The following is a 25,042-nucleotide window of genomic DNA, read 5'->3' as shown; positions in this document are numbered from 1 at the left end:
CTGCCCCAAACAAAAACAACAATAAAAACTACAGAGTGCATATTTGGCAACTGCTTTTCCATGATGATTTAAGTTCCCTAATTAATGGGAGCATTAATACATGAACATTAAAGTACATGGATAGAAAATAATAGTATTTATAAGTTAGCACTGCCTTCCAGATATGTTCTACCTGTGGCTTTGTGCTATTCTTGGATAAATTGGACTGAAATGGCATGGGAAGTTTCCGGGGTTTTGTGGCAGTATGATGTGGCAAACTAGAAATACTGTGACAATTTTTCTTTTAAATAGTGTTTTTTATTAAATATGAAATAGAAAAATGTAATCAGTACAATAGGCCTTGTCATTCAATGTGACAGATTTTTGTATTAACAGCAGATGACTACATTAGACAGGGATAGGTAGGGCTTTGGGGCATGTTTTGGGGAGTGCAGGAAGTTTGGGATTATGAAATAAATACATTTAATAGTACAGTAGAAAGAGAGCCTGAGACATAAGACCTTGTATCAGAAACCCAGTATGAGGCCTAAGGCCTGAACTAAAGTAGCGGTCAAGCTTTGCTGATATAAAGCAAAGAAGCAAAGTTAGCAGAAGTCAGACTCTGCCTGCTTGCAAGCTCACAGAACCTGGCAAGAACAGGGCCGGTATTGCAAAAACATGCACGTTCCTAAGAAAGGCTAAGCACAGGACACTCATGCAAACACATTTCAGAAGGATGGTGCCAGAACACCCTGATACCAAGTATGGTAAAAACATCCCCTCACAAAATATAACAGGACCATGCTGACCTTTCTCAAAGATAAGGCCAGGATGACAGTACAATGGATAGAGATGTTTTGATCAAACCAACATGTAAAAGGTAATGAGGTGGTAACAACCCATGGCAGGGGGCAGTAACTAACTATGTGAGAGGGGAAGAACGTAACTTGTTTGTATCAGTGTATAAAAAAAGAGTCTCAGAGAGAGTGTCTGTGGCTAGCCTAGGAGGGATGGAAAGTCCCACCATTCACTGAGTACGTCCATTGTCATAGGCATACACGTGCTAGCGTAACTGTAGACATTGATCCGGGGAGCTCGGACTGTGCTTTGTCGACAATAAAACTGGCTGGGTGCCTTCATAGCTTAACTGATCTTGTGGTCATTGGGGAGTTCACTTGAGATCTGCTGTGCTAGCAACCTGTGCAGAGCTGGGAAAGCATACAAAGGGAACACAAGCAGCCAAACATCTGACAACAAATAGGCTGCTGTTTCTGGAGCTATACAATATCTTATAATGCTGCCAGGAAAAATGTCAACTTTAGGTTTCAGACTTCACAACCTATTCAAATGAATGAGGCATAGCTCACTTCTCAAATATTTCAGACCTTCTGCAGATTCAAGAAGGCAGCACTGCATAATTTTACATATAGTTCACATTTTCAAGGGTCTATTTTCAAAAAAATAAAGCTAGAATTCTCTTTTTAAATGGAAGGTTTGAATAGGAAACACAGTTCTCCAGAATGGGCTGTGCAAAGGGTGGTTTTCATTGCAAACTTTCACAAAATTGTAGAATAAATGAAACTCTGCCTATATCCAGCTTGAAGGACTTACCGGTACGCCAGAGTCCTGAGCGGGGGCATGGCCCCAACCGGAAGAGGTGGTGGCTGGGAGCCTTTAAATCACCCCAGAGATACCAGCTACAGAGGCAGCTGAGAGCTCCGGGGCTCAGGGACAAATTAAAGAGCCCAGGACTCTGGCGCCACAGAGCTCCAGGCCCTTTAAATCACCGCTGGTGGAGCTCTGACAGAGGGGCTCAGACGGCGCTTTAAAGGGCCTGGGGCTCACTGCAGCGACTGGAGCCCTGGGCCCTTTAAATCACTGCCGGAGAAGCTGGTTCAGTCCGGCACGGCGTACCGGCGCTTGCTAGTACACCATACTAGCTTACTTTCACCTATGCCTATATCATAATAAATACATCTACAAAAAAGTAAAACACCAAATGAAAATACCCTGTAACAGATCCTTTACAGCTTTTATTTTTTAATCAAGTTAGTGATCTGTGGCCTAGAGAACAATTTACAGGGAGAGGTTAACTAGTTTTATTTAAATCTATTTAAAAGTAAGTGACGTCTTCAGTCTTTTTAGAATTGTAATCATAAAATGGTTCATGCTGCTGGAATTGTACAGTTCATTTTCAAAATAAAGAAAATTAACCAAGGAAAAACCAAACTGATCTTAAAAATCAGATCTTCATGAAACTAGATAGTTTTGTCTTTTATAGCCAAATTGGCATTAATAAGAACAGAAAATGTTGCAATGTTCTTATCAGTATTTGATTAATTCATTCAAACTGTTCTAGGATGGTCAAACTTCAAACAGCTTTGTTCTTTGTGAAGATCTGTCAGCAATGATTATCTCAGATTAAAAACAAAAACAAAAACATCAAACAAAAATTCCCCTATTGGAACTACATTTGATTGTTCTTGTCAGCATGTAATACATTAAAAAATCAAATAAAAGGAAAGGTTGAAGGCGCTGAGATAGCACATCCTGTACTACCACAAAGATTTAATGGGTTCTAGGCTGACCTTTTGGAGCTGGTGGACATTAAAAAAAATCTTAGATAGTCCTATAAATTACTTGGTAGGGTATTAGTTGCACTGTTCACATCTTTTCTCTACCCACCACCAGATCTATATAGTAGTATTAACAATGGCTACTGAGGCTTTACTGGGATAGCCTACTAGTAGTTCCCATTAAGGCATTGCAGAAAAGTGAATGCAAATGTCCTTCTTCCTAGATTATTCAGCACTAAATTGCACCAGTGTGGAGGTGGTGTGCTTGAGTGATATTATACTGAATTTTGACATGTGGAAGATGTGGCTTAATTCTGGGTGCAGGGTATGTCCTTTCAGCTCAATTATGGGTTAAAGATGGTTCTAAACAAAAAGATCACATAATTCTGAGCAGCATTTTCCATAATGAAGCAGGTGGATGCTTGATTCTGAAATGCCTGAGATTTAACTTCCTGCATGAATAAGGAGGGGAACAAAGAGAGAGAAAATCTTCAAATGATTTTAGAGCCTATTGCAAGGTGAGGAAATTACTGCTCCTGTAGTGTGTTTTGCCTAGGAGATGATTTACAAAACTGAAGATTAAAGATTATTTTTACACTAAGTATGTATGTCTTCATCTTGGGCTCTGGAGAGCCTGCCACACAGAAATAGCAAGTCTTCTTGGCAACTGGTAGATGAAAGGGATTGTCTCTATGGAGTGCCTACCCACCAAAACAGATACAGTCATTGCTAAAGAATATAAATTAAACAGATCTGAGTGTTTACTGAGAAAGAGACTACAAACAAGAAAATAATAAAGCAAGGGACCAGCTAGATAAAAATAAATGCAATAGTGTATATGGCTATAAATATTTAATATATATGGAGATAGTTCTATCTCATAGTGTCCCTGCCTGCAGGTATATGGGATCTTGGGGAGCAATTACCGCACAGGTGGGGTGCCAATTAATTTCTTTATTAAAGGAAAAAGGAAGTGGTGGGAATTTAACAATGAAATACGATGGGATGGGGTGTATAGGGTGTTTACAATAGACAATGATGGGGGGGTTCTTCTTATTGAACAATGTAGGGAGTTCTAACAGTGGGGTACAGTAAGTGGGATTCAGCACAATGGGATACAGTACAGTCAATAAGCGTATCAAAAGAAATGCAAAATAAAATGGTAGCTTCTATATAAAATGGTCAACAATCTTAGATAGAATGTATTAAGTGGTTAGTGGCCTTATACACAATGTAACACAATGGTATCAATGCAAATACAAAGTATATCAGAAAAGTGGAAGCAACCAATAGGGTGTTATAATTACAAGTAAAATGTGAATCACAGTGCAATAATACAATATGAGTGATAAGTGAAATTATGCAATGTAACAGTATAAAAGAAAAGTAATGACTTAATTTGTGAGGCTAGGATAGCAGATAATCTGCAAGAGTGTACCTAAAGGCTGGGTCAAGGAACAGGAGGGGGGAGTGGAGTGAATGATTAGTGGCAACTGATGAGAGGAGAGTGTGGCTGGAAGCAGCGAGAGACTCTGAAGCCCTGCGGGGTAAGGACAATCGAGCAGCGTGATGATGATCTTCGGTAGGGGAGGGGCAGCGGAGAAGTGTAAAGAAGGGCTAGAGAGAGGTTTAAGCAACAAGCGGACACCAAAAACAAAGGGGAAAAAAAGGGGCAAAGGGTCTGGGAAGTTTCACAGGGGGAGAAGCAGCAAGGGGTTTGGGAAGTTCGGAGGGTGATGCTGATGCGGAGGGGGGGGCGGAAGCAGCAAGGAGTTGGGAAGTTCGGAGAGAGTGCAGATGTGGGGGAAAAAGCAGCAAAGGGTTTGTGAAGTTATACAGGGGGAGAAGCAGCAAGGGGTTTGGGAAGTTCGGAGGGTGATGCAGACGGGGGGTGGGGAAGCAGCAAGGAGTTGGGAAGTTCGGAGAGAGTGCAGATGCGGGGAAAAAGCAGCAAAGGGTTATAACAGGGAGACACGGAGAAGTACACAGAGGGAGAGATTGGAGTGGGGGAAAAAAAGACACGGGAAAGTTCAGGGAGAGATCGGGACAGCGGGAAGACGAATTTAAGCAGCAAAAACCTTATCTATCTTAACCAACGACTAGGCAAAACAACAGATATCACAATTCTTAGCAAAACTATAATAAGCAACTATACGGAGCAAGAAAACAGTAAACTATAACAAGGCAGGTGAACTTACAAGCTCTACAATCTTAACAAACTATGACTTATTAAACTAAAAAAACAAAACCTATGGTGCACCTTATGCTATGAGGAAGTCACAGAGGGCAGAGTGGTATGTGCCCAGGATCCAGCTCCCAAGGATGCCAAGGGATGGTGGCTGCAGCAATGGATACAGCTGAAAGCAGGGAGCCCCGAGGCAAAGCCCACAGGAGCAGAACTTAGCAGCGGCGCAAACTTATTTTTAGCGGCAAAGCGCCGCGGAGTTTAAGAGAGGTTTTAAGACACAGACCAAGGTTTAGCTTGAGTCTGTGTGCTGGGGAAACAGAGCCAGCAGCCAAAATAATAAAATAAAAGTAGGGAAAGTTTCACAGAGGGATTCTTACCAGTCCCCAAGGCAGCAGCAAACGCAGAAGCAGCAGCAACATCAGAAGAAGCAAAGAGGGCTCGGTACAGTCTCAATAATCAGGAGATCTCTTAGGTAGCAATTCGTTCTTCGTGGCGGGGGGGGGTTAAAAAAACGGGGGTATGCTCAAAAATAAAACGAGAGCGGAGAAAGGACCCCCCAAAACCCCTGGCTGATCAGACCAGGCAGCAATGCAGGAACCTTTCTGATGTTTGTTTCAAAAATGTCTGTTTTTAAAGGCAAACTCAGGCAGTTTCCCGCCAGTAATCCTGATAGGCTCCCTCTGTCACAGGGGAGGAGGCACAGGGAAAAACTGCAGGTGAGCACAGAAACATGTCTGGGCAGAGTCCTGTGCAATAGGTGACTCAAAAGCACATGAGGCCTATGACTCATGCCCAGGATCTTAAAAACACAATAGGTCTTGCAGCTCTGGACATTGCCTGCCCTACACCGAGCCTAGGTTCAACGAGGTGATAACAGGACTAACCCTTTAAACAGGGCAGTGGTCCCATTTAGCATGCAGCACAAGTGGCCCTCCCTTTGAGAAGGGCAGCGGCCCTGGTAAACCACTTAACAGCCATGGCAGGGCTGCCACAGGAGGAGAACAAAAACAAAATGGAGTATGGGGACAGCTGTAAGAAACAAAATGGAATAGGGGGATAGCTGTAACAGACACATAGAACTGGAAGGGACCTTGATAGGTCATCGAGTCCAGCCCCCTGCCTTCACTAGTAGGACCAAAAGTCGCTATGGCTATGAGAAAGTCACTTATGAATGGATGTCATTTTGAAACCCTAGATTTAAAATATATACCAGCAATGTCTTCTTCTTCTTCAATGCTTAGCCGAACAGTTGGCTGTAGCTATCATTCACCATTTGGTCCATTCCTGCACCAAGCTGCAAGGGCTTGATGGCCCAAAAGTCCAACATCAAAATGGACTCAATGAACCCATACAATAGGGGGGTCTGCCTCTGGGTCACTTCCACCTTTCGGTTAGTGGAATTTTATCCTGAATGTTACAAGCCACCCGGAGGATAGTGTTCACTGGAATGTCTTGTGGCATTCTCACAACATGTCCAAAAAGTGTAAGGCACCATCTGCAGACAATGACCCCAGTAGACTGTAGACCAGAGTGACCATAAACATCTTCATTACAGAGGAAGTCATACCACTTTCTGCCCAATTTAATATGTTGGCAGTTTGTGTGGAAAGCCTATAGCTTTGTCCAGTCTGAGCGGTGTAGTGTCCATGTTTCACAGCCGTACAACAGTACTGGAAGGATACAGCTCAAATAGTTCCTAAACTTGGTTGTCATTCTGAGATGATGTTGGTTCCATATTCATTGTCAATTACCCATGGCAGATGCTGTGATGGCAATCTGATGGAGAACCTCCGTGTGAGATCTGGAGGAACTGATGAGCATAGAACCCAAATAGCAAATGTGGACACCTTTTTGACAGTTTCATTACTCAAAGAGATTGGAGTTGAAGGTGGACCTGGTCCTAGGTTTTGCAGCTTTGTCTTTGACCATGAAACATGAAGACCAATCTTAGCCAACTCCTCCTCCTCCATTTGCAGGAGTGCCTCACAAAACCTGTTGGAGGTGTGTACTAGAAGAACAACGTCATCAGCGTATTCAAAGTCTGAGAGCAAGAGATAACCAAACTTAATGCCTATGGACCTTACGGAATGCTACATTATGAAATCCATTGCCCAGCAGAAGAATGCAGGGGCCAAGATGCAGCCTGCCTGACACTAATGGTTCCATTATGCAGCTCTCTAATCAAGTCTAGCAAAGTGGTAGGACACCTATGCCCTTTAAGGCCTTCCATAGAGTGACACGGTCAACTGAATCAAATGCAGCCTTAAGATCAATATATGCTCTGTGCAGGGGCTTCCTGAATTCGCGATGCATCTCCGACAACAAGTGGAGAGCCAAAATGGTATCTAATGTGGACCTGCTTCTCAGAAAACCTGACTGTTGGGAGCGACACTTCCAATGTAGCAGAGGCTCTAAGCATGCCAGCTCCAAGTGTGCCAACAGAACATGCGTAAACACCTTCCCTGGAATGGACAGCAAGGTGATCGGTCTGTAGCTCTTACATTCACTGTGCAGTGCCTTGCCCTTATAAAGTAAGATCACAATGCCATCCTTCCAGGCGGTTGGCAAGGTTCCAGATCTCCTCACCAGACGAAAGATGGCCAGAAGTGATTCCACTATAGAGTCAACAGCACATTTTAGCAGTTCTGGGGAGATGCCATCAGTGCCAGCTGCGCATCTGTTTTTCAGTTTAGAGATGACATGCTTCACTTCATACAATGTTGGTGCATTAGTACAAGGGTCTGGGTCTTGAACCACAGTGGTTGCCAGATCATCCAGCTCTGAGCAAGCAACAGCTGGAGAGTTGTTCAGGGCACTGTGATAATATTCCACCCAGCGTGAGAGGATGTCACCATCCATTTTTCCTGGATAGCCTTGGTTGTCATTCAGGATGCTCTTGATTGCTGAGGTTGTGGGTCATGCAGAATGCTGGTTTTAAATTGCCTCTGGCTAAGCCAAATTCAACATCATCCACCTCTTAGTTATAATATGCCTCACAATTGCAGAGTGCCAGGGTGTTAAATTTTCACTTCAGCTGATTACGAGTGTGCTTATTGCCATGCTGGTGAGCTATGGCCTTCAATTTAATTATCTGGAAGGCCACTTCCAATTACCATGGTTGGCGTACCGGGCACCTATAGCCAATAGTATGCTTCACGGATTGGGGGAGGATAGAAAAGAACAGCAACCAGGCAACCTCTATGTCATCCAGCAGGTTGGCTAGAGCCAAGAATCTATTGCTGACAGTGATACAAATCCTGTTGGCTAAACCTGGCATGTGGAATGTGTCAGTGTCAAACTTCTTCATCATTGCAGAGGGCTTACCTGCTCTTTGGAGCTTCAACACCATACGGGCAATCACTAGGTGGTGATCTGTGTTCACCGCACATTCCACACCACAATATACTCTACAGGAGATGAAGAGATGTCTGTCATGTGTGATGATGTGGTCCAATTCCTTGAGTGACACCATCGTGCGAGATCCATGACATCTGGTGTACGCATCACCACTTGAACCATGATACAAGAATTGAAAGATTCTGGGAGGCACAGAATGTGAGCAAGTGGCAAGAGTTATCACTGAATGTACTTGTACCATAATGACCAATGACCTGTTCAAACCTAGTTCACAAGGAGCTGGTAACTGCATTTAGGTTACCTGTGATCACGAGATTATCATGTGGAGGGACTGTGCGCACTGGAGATTCCAGTTTATCACAGAAATTATCTTTTACTCTGTAGGAGCAGAGACTACTATGACAGCAAGGTAATCGTGCCGGAGTTTAAGACATGCAATAACTAACCAAGAAGACATGGGTATGCAGGTTATCAAGGAGGACTTGGCCTCACCCTGCAGTATTAGTGCTACCCCCTGGAGCCACCAGAATACAGAAGTAAAGAATTGTCCACCTTGTGATGTCTATGATCTATCAGCCTTTCTTCAGTTGGGCCTGCAATTGATATGCCAAGACGGTCCATTTCGTGTGAGACAGTGACCTGATGACCATGCCTGTGAAAAGTTGCAACATTCCAGGTTTCAATTTTGATGGACTGGTGGAGATCCCAGATATGATTGGATACATTGTCACCATATACTGCAGATGTGCCTGCTGACATCAGAGGACGTGCATCCCTAGGGGGGCTTCAGCAGAAACCCATCACATTTACATTGAAGGAAGATGGTACCGGCAAGGCATCTACAGCTGAGAGTAGGGCAGGGGTTTAACCCTGGTGCTGAATGCTAAGTTATTCATGGTCAAAAGAAGGAGTCAGTAACCTTTGGCACATAGCCCAAGGGTAATCCACTGGTGGGCCACATGACATTTTGTTTATGTTGACCATCCATAGGCATGCCCCCCTGCAACTCCCAGTGGCCACGTTTCACCATTGCCATCCAGTGGGAGCTGTGGAAAGTGGCGCAGGCCACAGGGACATGCTGGTCGCTGTTTCCCACAGCTCCCATTGGACAGGAATGGTGAACTGTGGCCACTGGGAGCTGCAGGGGGCCATGCCTGCAGATGGTCAACATAAACAAAATGTCTCGTGGCCCGCCAGCAGATTACTCTGATGGGCCGCGTGCTGAAGGTTGCCGACCCCTGAACAAAAGCAAGAGTGAATGATTGTCTCAAAAAATACATTGTCCCTCTGAAGTGAGATGGAGGCACAGTACTGCAACCCTTTTCCTAATCTGCCCATTACTGGCTTCACACTACGTGACCCGAGCCATTGAGTCTTTCTCAGAGACTTCCTTCACCTTCAATAGCTAGGTGCCCTGCATCTTTGCTGCCTGTGTTAGCCATCATTTTCAGGGTTCTTGTTGGACCTGTCCACCTCACATAATGCCCAAGGTGATATTTTGGACAAGCCTTCATAGCTGATGGCATAGCTCCAGTGAGTGAACCCCTACTTCAGATGTTACACCCCTCCACCACAATGACTTGGAGACAATGGCTAAATTCGGGGAATTCCACCTGACACAGTTTCCAGAGGCAGATGTATTTATGCAGAACCTAATTACAGATACCTTGGTTTAGCCATTAAAGCAGAATCTCCTTAGGTAGAACCTAACAAATAACCTACAGTAAATTGAGATGACAAACCAGGCAACCACAGGGCTGCAGACCAGTAAAGGGAACAGAGCTTAGAACACACGTGGATTCAGAGCTGATGGTTTGTGTTAACTTACAGTGGAGAGAAACAAGACTTCTTTTACTGGCCTCTTCGCATTCCTACTCTTGAGATGTGCTGATTGTTTCAAGTTTCCCATCAGGGAATTTCAAGAATGTTAATGTGTAGAGGTCATCTCAAATAAGTCTGGTTATAGGTGAGGAAACTTCATTTCTTCTTCAGTTCACTTCTTCACATTCCCACTCTTGGGATGTGTGGATGGTGCAATTTGGGACCATTAGTGTATCACAAGAGTATGAATGTACAGAGGTCATCCTGAAGAACTCCAGCTACACTGAACAACTTTCATATTGCATGTATCCATGTAATTTAAGAATTTTGGCATATATTCTTATTGGTATAGCATGACGGAGCTTTATGGTGAATTCTGTTAAAGGCAACATTAAGAAATCATGTGGGTTTTGTTTGTTTGTTTTTCATTCTTACTTCCAAATCAGCACTGCATGAAAATCAGGGAAATCAAACTTCTGACTTGCAGCAATGTAATCCTCCATCTTGCAAAGACAGAGCAGTATCTATTAAGCTTGTTATTGCAAAGGCAAGTCAATTAAATTATTATCAGCACTAATTCGCACTTCCACAAGCTGTTAAATTCTTTACCGACAGCCCAATGGCATTCAAAGATGTGCATAATACCATCCTGCCTTTGGAAACCTCAGAGAAACTACTTCCAGTCTAATCCTAATAACTGAAGTATCACTGACAACTATAAAGGAAAGCAAACACATCTGTGCTAATGACTTTGAAATATATTTGATCCATATGGCTAAATGGTTGTTACATGCAGTTACTATTACCACTGAATTCCAATAATTATATGGTTCAGACACCCTGGTAGTTCTTGTTTGCCTATCATTGCTTTAAGACAAAATAGTGATTTAAAACTCCATTACCATCTACTGAGTCAATATATGATTTAAAAAAAATTCCAAGTATTGTTCCTTTGATAATGGATTCTTAGATTATTTCTCTATCCCGTGTCTTTTTTTCCCCCTAAAGGAAGAAAATATATAAAAATGGATAAATAATATTTTGATTCCGGTATAAAATGTCAGATTGCTCTTGTCCAGTATACAATTACAGTTTTATTACTTGAATTCATGATTGGCTTGTGGTTCATTTCTCATGTAAGTGACTTTCATTCCATGAATTAGTTTGTGTTTGTGTCTGATTGCACCATGATACCAATCAGTTTTATATCTACCGTTTGCTAGTCAGCTGATACACTGGATAACAGTGGCTTTGTAGAAAATGTAAAGTGAATGACTATCTGCACTGAAATTCAAACACAACTTGTGAAGCCTAAGCTAAACTTCCAAGGACGAGTTTCCTATTTACTTTGCTTTTTAAGATATGATTATTAATAAATAATAATTAATAATAAATAAAGGTAGCAGCAGTGATGAAGAGAAAGTAATCACCTCGAGAAATGAGAACTTTCTCACAGTTGTTAATTGCATGATCATATATATTAGTTAATTCCTTAATGAATGAAATAAGTGTGACCACAATATAGTTGCTGTGCACTAGGACCCCCAATCTTGCATCATTCAAATCCATGCTCTTACTGTCTACTTGGGGATTGTGGGTAGAGGCTCCTTCATCAGGGTCCATCCTCCTTTTCTTCCTTTCCACACAGAATGCACATGGACATTGTGAATGGGTGGGATCTAGGGCTGGGGCTTCCAGTGAATTCCCCATCCCCTCTGCATTTAAGCATCCCTGGATGCTGAGAGATGCTCCCCTCACCTACACACACATTGCCCTGTAAGTGGGGTGGCTGTCAGAGCTGTTGGGGTCAGGAAGGAATTTTTTCTTTCTGAGGAATATAGGCAAGTTGTCCAGTCAGTGTTTCACCTTCCTCAAAGCATCTGGTGGTCCTGGTAGATGGGGGTGATAAGTATAAGGATAGTACTTCCTCCCATCGCCAAAATAATAACAGGGGAAGTAATAAATAGAAATCATTATTTTCATTTGTGGCCAGTGTGCAGTCAGAGGCTACAGGGTATCAGCTCCAACAGTAGACCAGAGTATGTGATCCAGGAGGGATTGGTGGATCCAATTAGTCTGAGGGTCAAGAAAAAAGTCTTAAGTGTTCTCAGAATTAGCTTCCTCTTGTCCATAGCCTCATTATTGTAACTGTCAGTAATGTTCTCTTAATGGCTACAGCATTTACATAACTGTCCTTTAAAAATAAAACCCAAACTTCCCTGCATGCTGTTGGTTACATTTTAAATAATTTTACATTTGGCATACAATAGTTAGATTATAGATTAATTTGTAGATGAGTATTATGATGAATGTGCTAAATGAATTAGTTCTGGTGTGAGTACTGGTTTCTAAAGAGTGTTAGCTGGCACATAATAGCCTCTCTGCCCACTTTGCTTTATTCATGGTTTTTCATGATTAAATAGCAAAGTTAATCTATCAGACTTCCTAATGTGCCATCCTTTTGTATAAAGATTCACTTTTATTATACAACACAATGTGACTTGGCATAATGAGTGCACACAGATTGGTAACCTTCCTTATTATAATGTCGTGCATATTTGAATAACCAGTCATCTGTATGCATTATGCATAGTAACAACTATTATCCGCATAATGTAAAAGCATCACTGATTCTGGCTTGCAAAGCATGCATGTGCACGCGCGCACACATGTGCACACTTCCCCACACCCCATATACACACTTGGTGCCCTGAGAGTACGAAGAGAACTTTGTTCTACTTTGAGTGTGCTTGTAGGATGTACTAATATTTTCTTTCTATGCCTGTAAGCCACAATTAATAGCATAATTATTTTATGTGTAGTTTGTATAGCTCTCAGTCCCATCAAACTGGACTGCTGATGAACCCTACCAGATGGAAACTCACATACATGCGATTGCATTTGCAACCTCAGTAAACCGTATTTCAACTTAAAAAAAAAAAAAATCACCACCTGCCCTTTGATGGTATGTGGTAATAGAAATCCTGAAGAGGCATGCCTATTGTGCTTGTTTGCATGTCATTATCCAGAATGCTCTTCAAATTTAGAGCAGTTTCAGAAAAGCTCTGATGTTTGTGCCATGGGAACAAACTTAAAAGGATATAAAGTTCAGTGACAAATAAGACTTTGAGATAATCAGAAGATTGACTTAACAGAAATGTGACTTTAATTTTTGCTCCTATTAAAGTTTCCTTTGTGAACTCTTGCATTAAATACACAGTGTTTCTCACTTAACTCTTGGAAGACTCTCTCCTTTTATATGTCTGTGAACAGATCGCTGGTACTTACCGTTTTCCCCCTCCCATTTACAGCACCCTGTGGAGGAAACTTGACAGGCTCATCAGGTTTTATTCTTTCACCAAACTTTCCTCATCCATATCCGCATAGTAGAGACTGTGACTGGAGTATCACTGTTAATAACGACTATGTTATATCATTAGCATTTATCAGGTAAGCTGTTATTTGGCCATATCTTTTTTTAAAATCATGTTTACATCATTACCATTGGTGGCTGCTCAGAGCTCAATAGGGTAAGAGCTGATAAGACCTAGTGCACATTATCAATAATTGTTACCTTTGTCAGTAGTCTCCGCAGAGACACCAAGGATTGAATAAGCATAGAGACTTGAAAACAACAGGGCTCAATCCTGCAAGGTGCTGAACATGCCTATGACATGCAGAGGGCCCTTAACTGCCACTAACCAAACGGAAAGTGGAAGATGGTCAGCCTCTTATAGGATCAGGCCTACAGAGAGATTTTTTCCATGACAAGGTCGGGAAGACAGAGTAAGCTAATTTGCAGGGCTCTCCCCTATCTGAAAGGAAGGACTTTTTTTTTTACCAGAAGTCTGTCAGTTCAGCATCTCATAGGAGATGTGCACATAAGATTAAAACAAAACATTAAAAGTAGTATTTGGATCCAGTTTTATTAAGCCCACATTGTTGCATAAAAATGTGGTTCATATGAATAATATTTTCCTGGATATTAAATGCTGTTTGTTAAACCCCTCTATCATAATGCAGTACTTAATACTGTTTCAGAGAATTCACAAAGAGAATGTTGCTGTCTGCATCTTATTTTAACCATAAAACAAAACCAGACGCTTTTTGTGGAAAAGTATTTATTTGAAGTTGATGTTTGTTGTTGTTGTTGTTATTATTGTAATTCCCAAAGACCCCAGCTGGGTTTGAGGCCCCATTTTACTAGGAATTTTACAAACATAAGAGACAAATCTTTCCCTGATTTTGGTATATTATAAAATTTAGTGCCTAGTGATTTTTTTAATGTTTGCTTTCGTCTGAACTATTGCTCACCAATTACTTATTACTCAATAGCAAAATATGCACATTAAATAGATACTTTTAAGATATCAGTTAGACCTTTTACTATGTCATGGGTAAGCTTCTTACTGTACTTTATGTTCAGAAATCTTAGTGAATCATTTGATTTTATAGTTTCGTTGATTCCAAGCCCAGAAGGGCCATTGTTACCACCTAGTCCCACCTTCTGTGTAACACAGGCCATAGAACTTCCCCACTTCAAAACACACCCAAACAGTAGAAAGAGGAAGAGAAGGTTGAGTGTCAGACCAATCCAGCCATGCTGATTGTAGCCAGACTGCCACTAACCCCCGGTATTATTACTATTGTGAGTTTTTTGCTGCTACTTAGAAACAGTGTTGGTAAGCACTCAGTTGAGCTGATTAGAGTTAAGATATCATGCAAAGCATATTGTACCTAACATTTCTTTTCTTTTTAACATTTTATAGTTTCAGTATAGAACCAAATTATGACTTCCTCTATATCTACGATGGGCCAGATGGCAATAGTCCACTAATTGGGAGTTTTCAAGATAGCAAGTTGCCAGAGAGAATAGAAAGCAGCTCAAACAACATGCACTTGGCTTTTCGGAGTGATGGATCTGTTAGCTTTACTGGTTTCCATTTGGAGTATAAAGGTAAATGCAACAGGTGCTCTTTTTTTTTTTTTTGGTTGGTTGGTTGTGTTTTTGCTGTTCATTCGTTTTATATTCTGTGTATCACAAACATGAACAAAATTTGATACAAAATGTTTTATCTTATGAATATACAGAATTACACTAAAATGTACAATTTGAGGTATAAGTGTAAAATGGGTTTGTACAAACTATATATTTCTCTCATTTTGGGAATGATTATATATACACAGACACTGTAAGGAGTAATCTGTCTGCAGCTGGATTTCATTGTAAATGTAAATGTTCAGTATGCTATTTTTAAACCACATTTTAAGACATTAGTTTACAAAATAAAAACCAAAATGTTACAGTAACAATATTTAATTTGACAGTGCCAAATACATGATAGTTTTATTTTCCAGCATAAATGTAATAAGAACCTCAGGCATATTAGCACATCAGAGCCCTGTGAGATATACTGATGAGATGCAATAGATGTTGAAAGCTTTAAAAATGCTAAGTCTGTTAGGTCAATGATCTAAGAACAACAAAGAAGTCTTGAAATAGACTTTTACATGATGGTCTGTATTAGATCTGTCTGAATTCAGTCTTAACACCATAGACTATAAAGTAGATCCTTGCATATTTATCATAGGCAGTATCAGTTTCAAAGGATTGTCACTGCCTTGTTAGGCGAAATAATGATCTCTGTAAAAAGTTCCTGAATATGTACTTACACAGAGCAGTAGAGAACAGTGAGTCCCAATGGCTATGAATCACGCCGCCAATGTATTTTAAGCTCATTGGACCACTTCTTCAGATAACTGGAGTGTAAAAAAGAGAGGGTTCCAGTTGTTCCAGTTAATTGGGTTGGCCCTGCTGTGAGCAGGGGGTTCGAGTAGATGACTTCCTTAGGTCTCTTCCAACCCTGTTCTTCTTTGATTCTCTGAAATGTACGTCACATTGTCAAACCCCATAGAAGCCCTCCTCTACAAGGATTTGGTTCCATGAAACTGGTTCGGCCTACTGGAGGACTGTTCTCTATGGAATCATCTCCCCCTCAGCTAGGGAGTAGTTTCCACAATAAATTCATGGTAAATCCAAAAGCAATAATTTTCATTAATTTCCCCATGTCAAAGTTCTCTTCAAATCCCCATGCTTGGACATTCATCAGGCTGCTGTCTTTGGATCCCAACAGTAAATCCATGTGTTTTTAGCTTCCCTTTCGTCTGGATAGACTACAGGCACTCTCTTTTGTTTTGGACTCCAAGCATACTCCCTGGGCAAAGACTACTATTTGGTACCTTTTTTGGAAGTGGGACTCTACGATCTAGCTACCCAGGTCCCAAGATTAGTGCTGATCTAAGTTTCCTCTAAGCTATGTTGCTACATCACTGGCCAGCTGCCTATTAAGCCCCCTGCAGGGGCTCAAGACTGCAGTGGGGAGAGATGACTCTCCCACAACATGTACCACCCTTGGCAGGGAGAGGTGCCCCTCCCTGCCAGCCAAACGACGGACCTGCTGTGGTGGGGAGAGGCGCCCCTCCCCGCCGGCCTCAGCGCGGACCTGCTGCAGCGGGAAGAGGAGGACCTCCCTCAGCCTGGCCCAGGCCCACTGGAGCTGCCAGGGAGAGGCACACCTCCCCACTGCCCTGGACTTGCCACAGCTGGCAGAGAGGAGCCCCTCCCTCAGTCCAGCCCAGGGCCGCGGGAGCTGCCAGGGAAAGGAGCCCCACCCTTGGCACAGCTCAGTCCCATCAGAGCTGCTGCAGTTTGGGGGGAGGCACCTCTCACCCACTCCCGAGCTGCTGTGACAAGAGAGGGATGGGGGGAGTCCTCTCTCCCCACTGCATCCTGGGACAGCCTGTACCCCAATCCCTTCATCCCCTGCCCCACCCCAGAGACCACCGCCCTGCACCCCAACCTTCTGCCTCAGTCTTGAGTCCCCTCCCACACTCTGAACCTCTCATCCCCAGCCCCACCACATGAATTTTGTTAGGTGCACCAATATGAAGGTGATGTGTCACACATCACCTTCATATTGGTGCACCTAACAAATTCATTCAGCATGTGGATGTAAAAAATTAGAGGGAACACTGGTGCTGATCCTCTCAAAACTCCAAGTAGCTTAATCGCACCCTTCCCAGAACTCCACCGTTATGGGTACTCCAGTTTACCGTTTACCCCTTCAGGGCCATGTGAGGGTTGAAGTAAATAATGTGCAAACTTTGCAGAAGAATTTCTACCCCTTAGTCTACACTTTAGACAGCACAAGAGACATACAGATCCAAAAAAACAAAAACATAATAAAAAGAACCCAGTAAATATCTGTATGCTATTCCCTGCCAGAGTTTCCTCACCAGACTTGAGGGTTCATTGGGATTTGGGTCAGTGTTCTTTCAGGGTTCCAAGTCAGTGCTCATGGAGCTCATTCCTTCAGCTCATGGCTTCACCTGTGGAACATGGAGTGTTCTCTTTGACCTCTGCAGCCAGCTTCCTTCAACTTTGTCTGGTCTAACAGTCAAAAGGTTCCCTCTTGCTCAGGATGCATGATTCTTTGTCTCCTGAATCTCTCAGCATCTGAGTTTTTTAAATACCAGTCCTAATGCCTGGTTTCTTTGTTCTCCTTCTGCGAATTTTCCATTCCTCCAGTCCCCATCCCTAAAGAACAACTTAGACATCCTCTCCCTAATTAACAATTGCAGGTATCCTCCTTAGCATGCTCATTGTCCTGCCAGAGCCCAGTTCTTAAGTATTAATGACTTATTTGTGTTTGTTTGTTTATGTTGTAGCTTCTTCCGGATAATGTGTGTGATATGTGACTGGTTTTTTTTTCATCTCATGGCTGATTTACTTTCACAATGGGATTGAAGCTATATGTAGAGTTAATAATATCAAACAGAATTCATAGGCTGTATGTAGACAAGTCTCCAAACCATCACACCTCACCTCTCAGAGAACACCCTCTCTTGCTCCTGAGCAGGGAACTGAATAACGACAGAGTCGTACAGGAGCACTAAGGTATCACTTGTAGAGGCAGGGGTCGCTGAGGCAGTGCAGAAGCACAGACCCTCAAGCAAATCTCCTGAGATATATGGGTTTTAAGGGATAAAAAGTCTCTTTTGAGTCCCCAGTGGATACAGAACAAAGGGAGTTTAAAACTATGCAAGTGTGGTTACCATTCCTTGTGCTCACTGTTGGGAGCTGTGTCTGTTGTTCTGATGAAAGAATTAGGCCCATAAAATTATGTGGACTTTGAAAACGAATAGAAGATAAATGCAGATTAAATTCTGAGCCTACCATTATTGTCAATTTCATTATAATAAACAACTATAATATTATTTTTTTATTTACATAGGTGATATCGAGGCCCCATTGTGCAGGCACTTAGAACGATGCAGTTCTCACCTCAAAGTGTTTACAATCTAAATAGAAAAGACAGAAAAAGGATGGGAGAAAGGAAATATTGTTAATCCTGTCTTACAAATAGGAGTCAGAGGCACAGAAATATTAAATGACTTGTCCAGCAGCATCATGCAGAAAGTCTGCAGAGGAGCAGGAAATTGAATTGAGAACTCCTAAATTCAAATCCATTGTCTTAATTTCAAAACCTCTAAATCAGGGACTGGCAACCTTTGGCACATGGCCTGTCAGGGAAATCCGCTAATGGGCTGGAATGGTTTGTTTACCTGCAGCATCCTCAGGTTCGGCCGATTGCAGCTTCCAGTGGCCGCGGTTCACCGTTCCAGGCCAATGGGGGCTGCGGGAAGCAGCTGGGGGATGGTACAAAACCGCCTCAGCCAGCCAGATTGCCACCCTTGAATTATACAGCAGAGTGACACCAGCAAATTCCCAGACTTTCCCTCAGAAATGTGCATCTTGTACTGCCCAGTACCATCCTGGACAATACAAGCTCATATCAATTAGGTCATTTCATTTATGGAAAATTAGTTACACAAGCACTGTTGTCCCAAATGGAGTTTCCCAAACACTTCAGTCCAAACACACTGGCTTAGATAAAACATTAAAACAAGTTTATTAATTGCAGAAAAATAGATTTTAAATTATTACAAGTAATGAGGCATAAAAATCAGAATTGGTTACAAATAAAAGGTGAAACAAAAACTAATACCCAACTTAACGAGCTAAGTGAATTAAAAGCAAAATGTCTCTATCGCCAAATGCTTTTGCAGACTTACTGGTTGGATGCTTTTCAACCAGAACCCTTCCCCCAGTTCAATACTTCTTTCCTTGTTCTTTCTCCACATAGGCAATTATGATAGATTGTCACTCTTGGGTTTGTGCTTCTAATGTGAGGCCAGCTGAGCAACTGGTATAGCTCAAAGTATAGAGAAGTGGCTTCAGGGGTCGGGGTTGTTAATCTGGGCCTGCTCTATATTAGGCTTGTCTTCATTGCAACAGTTAGTTTGAAGTACTCCACTCAAGTCACTGCACTCGAGTTAGACTAGACTAGCTCGAGTGGAATTATTTGAGTAGAGTAACTCAGGTGTGGTTCCTCAGAGAGTTTTAGTGAGAGCAGCCTTGCTGTGAAACAATGCTCAAACTATACAGAGTGATTGAATTAGCAGCACAGATTGGATTAACAGCAGATGAGTTATGTTTAATTTGAGCTGCTACCTGTAAATGCATCTCCACTGGATTACTAGGTCAAGTGTAGTAGCATTTAAGCTTCATCCCTCATGCCCTCAAGGGGCCAACTATCTTGCATTTAAAGCAATACTTATTTAAGATGGACATTTCTATGTGTGGATGGAAATATGGATTGGGGCAACATGTTTCAGTGAAGAAAAGACTTCAGAACCTGAGTGCCTTAGTACCATTCCTTTGTGACCACATTTGGTTTGTGAACTGGCTTTCATCCATGGTAAGTGCCATGTGTATTAGTGCTGCATCAAGAATTTAAGTGTCATGACTCCATTGGCACCAGGGAGATTTCGTTCTCCCTCAAAACCCTTGCACCTGCAGTTTCCTGTATTTTTGTTTGTTTTGTGTTCTCCCACATTCCTTCCTTTCTCTTTCAGAATGGAGAAGCAGCCTGGTGGATTTGAAAAGTGCTAAGAGAACAGTTGCAGTTTGTTCATAAGGGAGAGACTGACTGTAATATCCTGTCAAGTATCAGAGGGATAGCTGTGTTAGTCTGGGTCTGTAAAAGCAGCAAAGAATCCTGTGGCACCTTATAGACTAACAGACGTTTTGGAGCATGAACTTTCTTGGGTGAATACCCACTTCGTCAGATGCATGTAGTGGAAATTTCCAGGGGCAGGTATATATATGCAGGCAAGCTAGAGATAATGAGGTTATTTCAATCAGGGAGGATGAGGCTCTGTTCTAGCAGTTGAGGTGTGAAAACCAAGGGAGGAGAAACTGGTTTTGTAGTTGGCAAGCCATTCACAGTCTTTGTTTAATCCTGAGCTGATGGTGTCAAATTTGCGGATGAACTGAAGCTCAGCAGTTTCTCTTTGAAGTCTGGTCCTGAAGTTTTTTTGCTGCAGGATGGCCACCTTAAGGTCTGCTATAGTGTGGTCAGGGAGGCTGAAGTGTTCTCCTACAGGTTTTTGTATATTGCCATTCCTAATATCTGATTTGTGTCCGTTTATCCTTTTCTGTAGCGACTGTCCAGTTTGGCCAATGTACATAGCAGAGGGGCATAGCTGGCATATGATGGCATATTTTACATTGGTGGACGTGCAGGTGAATGAACCGGTGATGGTATGGCTGATCTGGTTAGGTCCTGTGATGGTGTCGCTGGTGTAGATATGTGGGCAGAGTTGGCATCGAGGTTTGTTGCATGGATTAGTTTTTGAGCTAGAGTTATTATGGTGCAGTGTGCAGTTACTGATGAGAATATGTTGCAGGTTGGCAGGTTGCCTGTGGGCGAGGACTGGGCTGCAACCTAAGGCCTGTGAAAGTGTGGGATCGTTGTCCAGGATGAGTTGTAGATCCCTGATGATGAGTTGGAGGGGTTTTAGCTGGGGACTGGATGTGATGGCCAGTGGAGTCCTGTTGGTTTCTTTCTTGGGTTTGTCTTGCAGTAGGAGGCTTCTGGGTACACGTCTGGCTCTGTTGATCTGTTTCCTTATTTCCTCATGTGGGTGTTGTAGTTTTGAGAATGCTTGGTGGAGATTTTGTAGGTGTTGGTCTCTGTCTGAGGAGTTAGAGCAGATGCGATTGTACCTCAGTGCTTGGCTGTAGACAATGGATCGTGTGATATGCCCGGGGTGGAAGCTGGAGGCATGAAGGTAGGCATAGCGGTTGGTAGGTTTTCGGTATAGGGTGGTGTTAATGTGACCATCACTTATTTGCACCGTGGTGTCTAGGAAGTGGACCTCCTATGTAGATTGGTCCAGGCTGAGGTTGATGGTGGGGTGGAAGCTGTTGAAATCGTAGTGGAATTTTTCCAGAGTCTCCTTCCCATGGGTCCAGATGATGAAGATGTCATCAATGTAGCATAGGTAGAGAAGGGGCGTGAGTGGACGAGAGCCAAGGAAGCGTTGTTCCAGGTCAGCCATAAAAATATTGGCATATTGTGGGGCCATGCGGGTGCCCATAGCGGTGCCACTGATCTGGAGATATATATTGTCATCAAATTTGAAATAGTTGTGTGCGAGGATAAAGGCACAGACCTCAGCAGCCAGTTGTGCTGTGGCATCATCAGGGATACTGTTCCTGACAGCCTGTATTTCATCTGTGTGTGGGATGTTCGTGTAGAGAACCTCTACGTCCAGGTGGCTAGGATGGTGTTTTCTGGAAGGTCACCAATGCATTGTAGTTTCCTCAGGAAATCAGTGGTATCATGGAGATAGCTGGGAGTGCTGATGGCATAGGGTCTGAGCAGAGAATCCACGTATCCAGACAGTCCTTCAGTGAGAGCGCCAATGCCCGAGATGATGGGCGTCCAGGATTTCCAGGTTTGTGGATCTTGGGTAGTAGATAGAATAAGCCTGGTCGGAGCTCTAAAGGTATGTTGATTTGTTCCAGTGTTAGTGTAGAGAGTGTCCTGAGTAGATGTTGCAGTTTCTTAGTGTATTCCTCAGTGTATTCCTCAGGCAACCTGCCAACTGAAACATTCTCACCAGTAACTGCACACTGCACCATAGTATCTCTAGCTCAAAAACCAATCCATGCAACAAACCTCGATGTCAACTCTGCCCACATATCTACACCAGCGACACCATCACAGGACCTAACCAGATCAGCCATACCATCACCGGTTCATTCACCTGCACGTCCACCAATGTAATATATGCCATCATATGCCAGCTATGCCCCTCTGCTATGTACATCGGCCAAACTGGACAGTCGCTACGGAAAAGGATAAACGGACACAAATCAGATATTAGGAATGGCAATATACAAAAACCTGTAGGAGAACACTTCAGCCTCCCTGGCCACACTATAGCAGACCTTAAGGTGGCCATCCTGCAGCAAAAAAACTTCAGGACCAGACTTCAAAGAGAAACTGCTGAGCTTCAGTTCATCCGCAAATTTGACACCATCAGCTCAGGATTAAACAAAGACTGTGAATGGTTTACCAACTGCAAAACCAGTTTCTCCTCCCTTGGTTTTCACACCTCAACTGCTAGAACAGGGCCTCATCCTCCCTGATTGAACTAACCTCATTATCTCTAGCTTGCCTGCATATATATACCTGCCACTATATGCATCTGACGAAGTGGGTATTCACCCACGAAAGCTCATGCTCCAAAACGTCTGTTAGTCTATAAGGTGCCACAGGATTCTTTGCTGCTTGTAATATCCTAATCTGTGGAGCACACCATGACTGCTTTGGCTTTGAAATTTGCTCATGGATGTCGCAGTAAAGTGAACAGAGTACCTGAAAATTCTCCTTACTTCTGATATTGCTTCCCATGCGTTGGATGCAAAAAGTCCTAAAAGGTCTTGAAAGTATCTTTTGCCTTGGGTTATTCAATATAGAGCGTTCTCAGTTCAGCACTGAGACTCTACCAACAACATCCATGTATGCATTGGTCTCAAAGCTGCATTTCAACTGCCTCAAAGCATCCAATGAAAACTGACATGTCAGTGTTAACACACCACATCTAATAATTGCTATCTTTAGTCTTGTCCCACCATCTACACAGTGCTTAATGCAGACTTTAGGCAATTTGTGTGATCAGGAAGGGATTCAATATTTGATTAGACGAAGCAATAGGAATTATTGGTCAGCCCATCATCTGCATTGATAGTGAATCAGAATATAGAACACATGGTTCCTGAGGGTGTAGAAGCTAAGTAGACTGATGTCTCTGAGTTTGTGTCCACAGTTTAACCTGCTCAGAAAGGTATGCTACATATTTAAGTGGAAAAGGTTTCTGATATGTTGTGAAAGCCCTTGTAGATCTTTTTACTGTGTATTCACTGTTTGACTACCTTGGGCATATGTTAGAATCTGATTTACAGACATCTTCCTTCCAAATTCATTCAATAGCTATTTCAGATTTCTGTGAATAAGATGAGGGTGCTGCATGTTTCAGGTTTTATTTTTAAATATACTTATTAAGAAGATACATCTTAGCTTTATTTTTATGGCAACATCTTTAGTGCTTGGTCAACATACATGGGAATCTATCACAGCTGTATCTTTGGAGAAGAGAAAATTGCATAATTGTAATTGCTGCTCACTAAAGATATACGATGTGACTGATCACTACTCTCCCAGACACTTCCCTTCAGTGTTGAGTGTTGTGTAACTGAAGCTTTTGATATTGCAGCTACCTTATTTTCTCTTCCTCTCTAATTTGTTATATAGTATCCATATCCGGACATGTCCCATATATGAAAAAATTTCTTTCTTTCTTTCTTTAGTAGGGAGGACTGGACTTTTTCTTTCATAGTGTTATTGTGGGAAATTAAGTTGACTTACGTTATGGTTTTATTGCATATTTCTCTGAAGATTTTTGTGGTCATCCTATTCTGTACCAGGAGTGCATTCCAGATTCGTGGACCTGTCTCAGAGATACCTCTAACTCATACACAGAAGCTTCATCATGTGTCTAGCTGTAACAGAGAGGACATGATTAGGATGAGGTGGTCCTGCAGGTAAACTGTGGACCTTTGAAAATGAGGGCCAATGTCTTAAATTTAACCTGAAGTTCAGCACTGGGATGATTTTATGTTTTATTGAAATGTCAGTAAATTGTACCTTCTCTCTGTTCATTTCCCATCAGAAACAGATTTCAAGGTATTTGTGTTGTACATGTTTTGCCCTTGATGATCAGTTTTCTCCTCCACTCCCATTCATTCATTGATCTTACATGTACTTTCTGAGACATCACAGTTCATAACTCTAGAGAGAATTATGATGCTACAAACACTGGAATGCAGCATCCAAAAATAAATCTGCTTGAATAGATACTATCCAGGGGCAGCTCTAGACATTTTGCCGCCCCAAGCACGGAGCGTCCGCTGGTCCCACGGCTTCAGTGGACCTTCTGCAGGCACACCTGCGGGAGGTCCACCGAAGCCGCAGGACCAGCGGACCCTCCGCTGGCAAACCGCTGAAGGTATCCTGCCTGCCACCCTAGCGGCGACCGGCAGAGTGCCCCCAGTGGCTTGCCACCCCAGGCACGCGCTTGGAGCACTGGTGCCTGGAGCCGCCCCTGATACTGTCTATGCTTAGGTGGTCCCGTCTTTCCTTCCTGAGTTTACTTGGGAGCAGACAACACTCACTTGTGTGCCAGGGTGCCTGTCAAATGTAAAGGAGATCCTAAGTATCCCAGTGGTGGTGCTGAATATGTGGGACTCCTCTATACACCTCTCTGCTGCAGTCCTTTTACTTATAAGGAAAATTAATCTTAGTGGTACATCTACCTTGCTGGGCCTGGTACAAACACACTGACAGGCCTTGGGAGCCTCCAGAAATAAACCTGAGCTACTCTATGCAATGGGTTTTACTCAAAAATACCAGTTGTAAACTCAGTACTGTTAACACATCTTTACTAGGGCTGTCGGGTAGTAGCAATTAGCTCACGCAATTAACTAATAAAAATTAATCGCAATTAATTGCAGCTTTAATTGCACTTTTAAACAATACAATACCAATTTAAATGTATTTAAGATTTTTGGATGATTTTCTAAATTTTCAAATATATTGATTTTAATTACAACACAGAATACAAAGTGTACTGTGCTCACTTTATATTA

The 25,042-nt window shown here is 42.5% G+C and overlaps 1 protein-coding gene across 4 annotated transcripts in view; it reads left to right on the top strand.

Moving 5' to 3' along the window:
* Window positions 1-25,042, top strand: part of CSMD3 (CUB and Sushi multiple domains 3) — a 1,198,342-nt gene that overhangs the window by 866,191 nt on the left and 307,109 nt on the right. For all 4 annotated transcript variants that reach the window (XM_050940462.1, XM_050940461.1, XM_050940464.1 and 1 more), the window contains 2 exons: window positions 13,233-13,371; window positions 14,691-14,878. In XM_050940462.1, the coding sequence (XP_050796419.1) occupies window positions 13,233-13,371; window positions 14,691-14,878 (327 nt within the window). The remainder of the gene's footprint in view (window positions 1-13,232; window positions 13,372-14,690; window positions 14,879-25,042) is intronic.

Source organism: Gopherus flavomarginatus, chromosome 2, assembly GCF_025201925.1.
Source record: "Gopherus flavomarginatus isolate rGopFla2 chromosome 2, rGopFla2.mat.asm, whole genome shotgun sequence".
Classification (NCBI taxonomy): Eukaryota; Metazoa; Chordata; order Testudines; family Testudinidae; genus Gopherus; species Gopherus flavomarginatus.
Note: the sequence above shows the minus strand (reverse complement) of the source record. Positions and strands in the feature narration are given on the sequence as shown.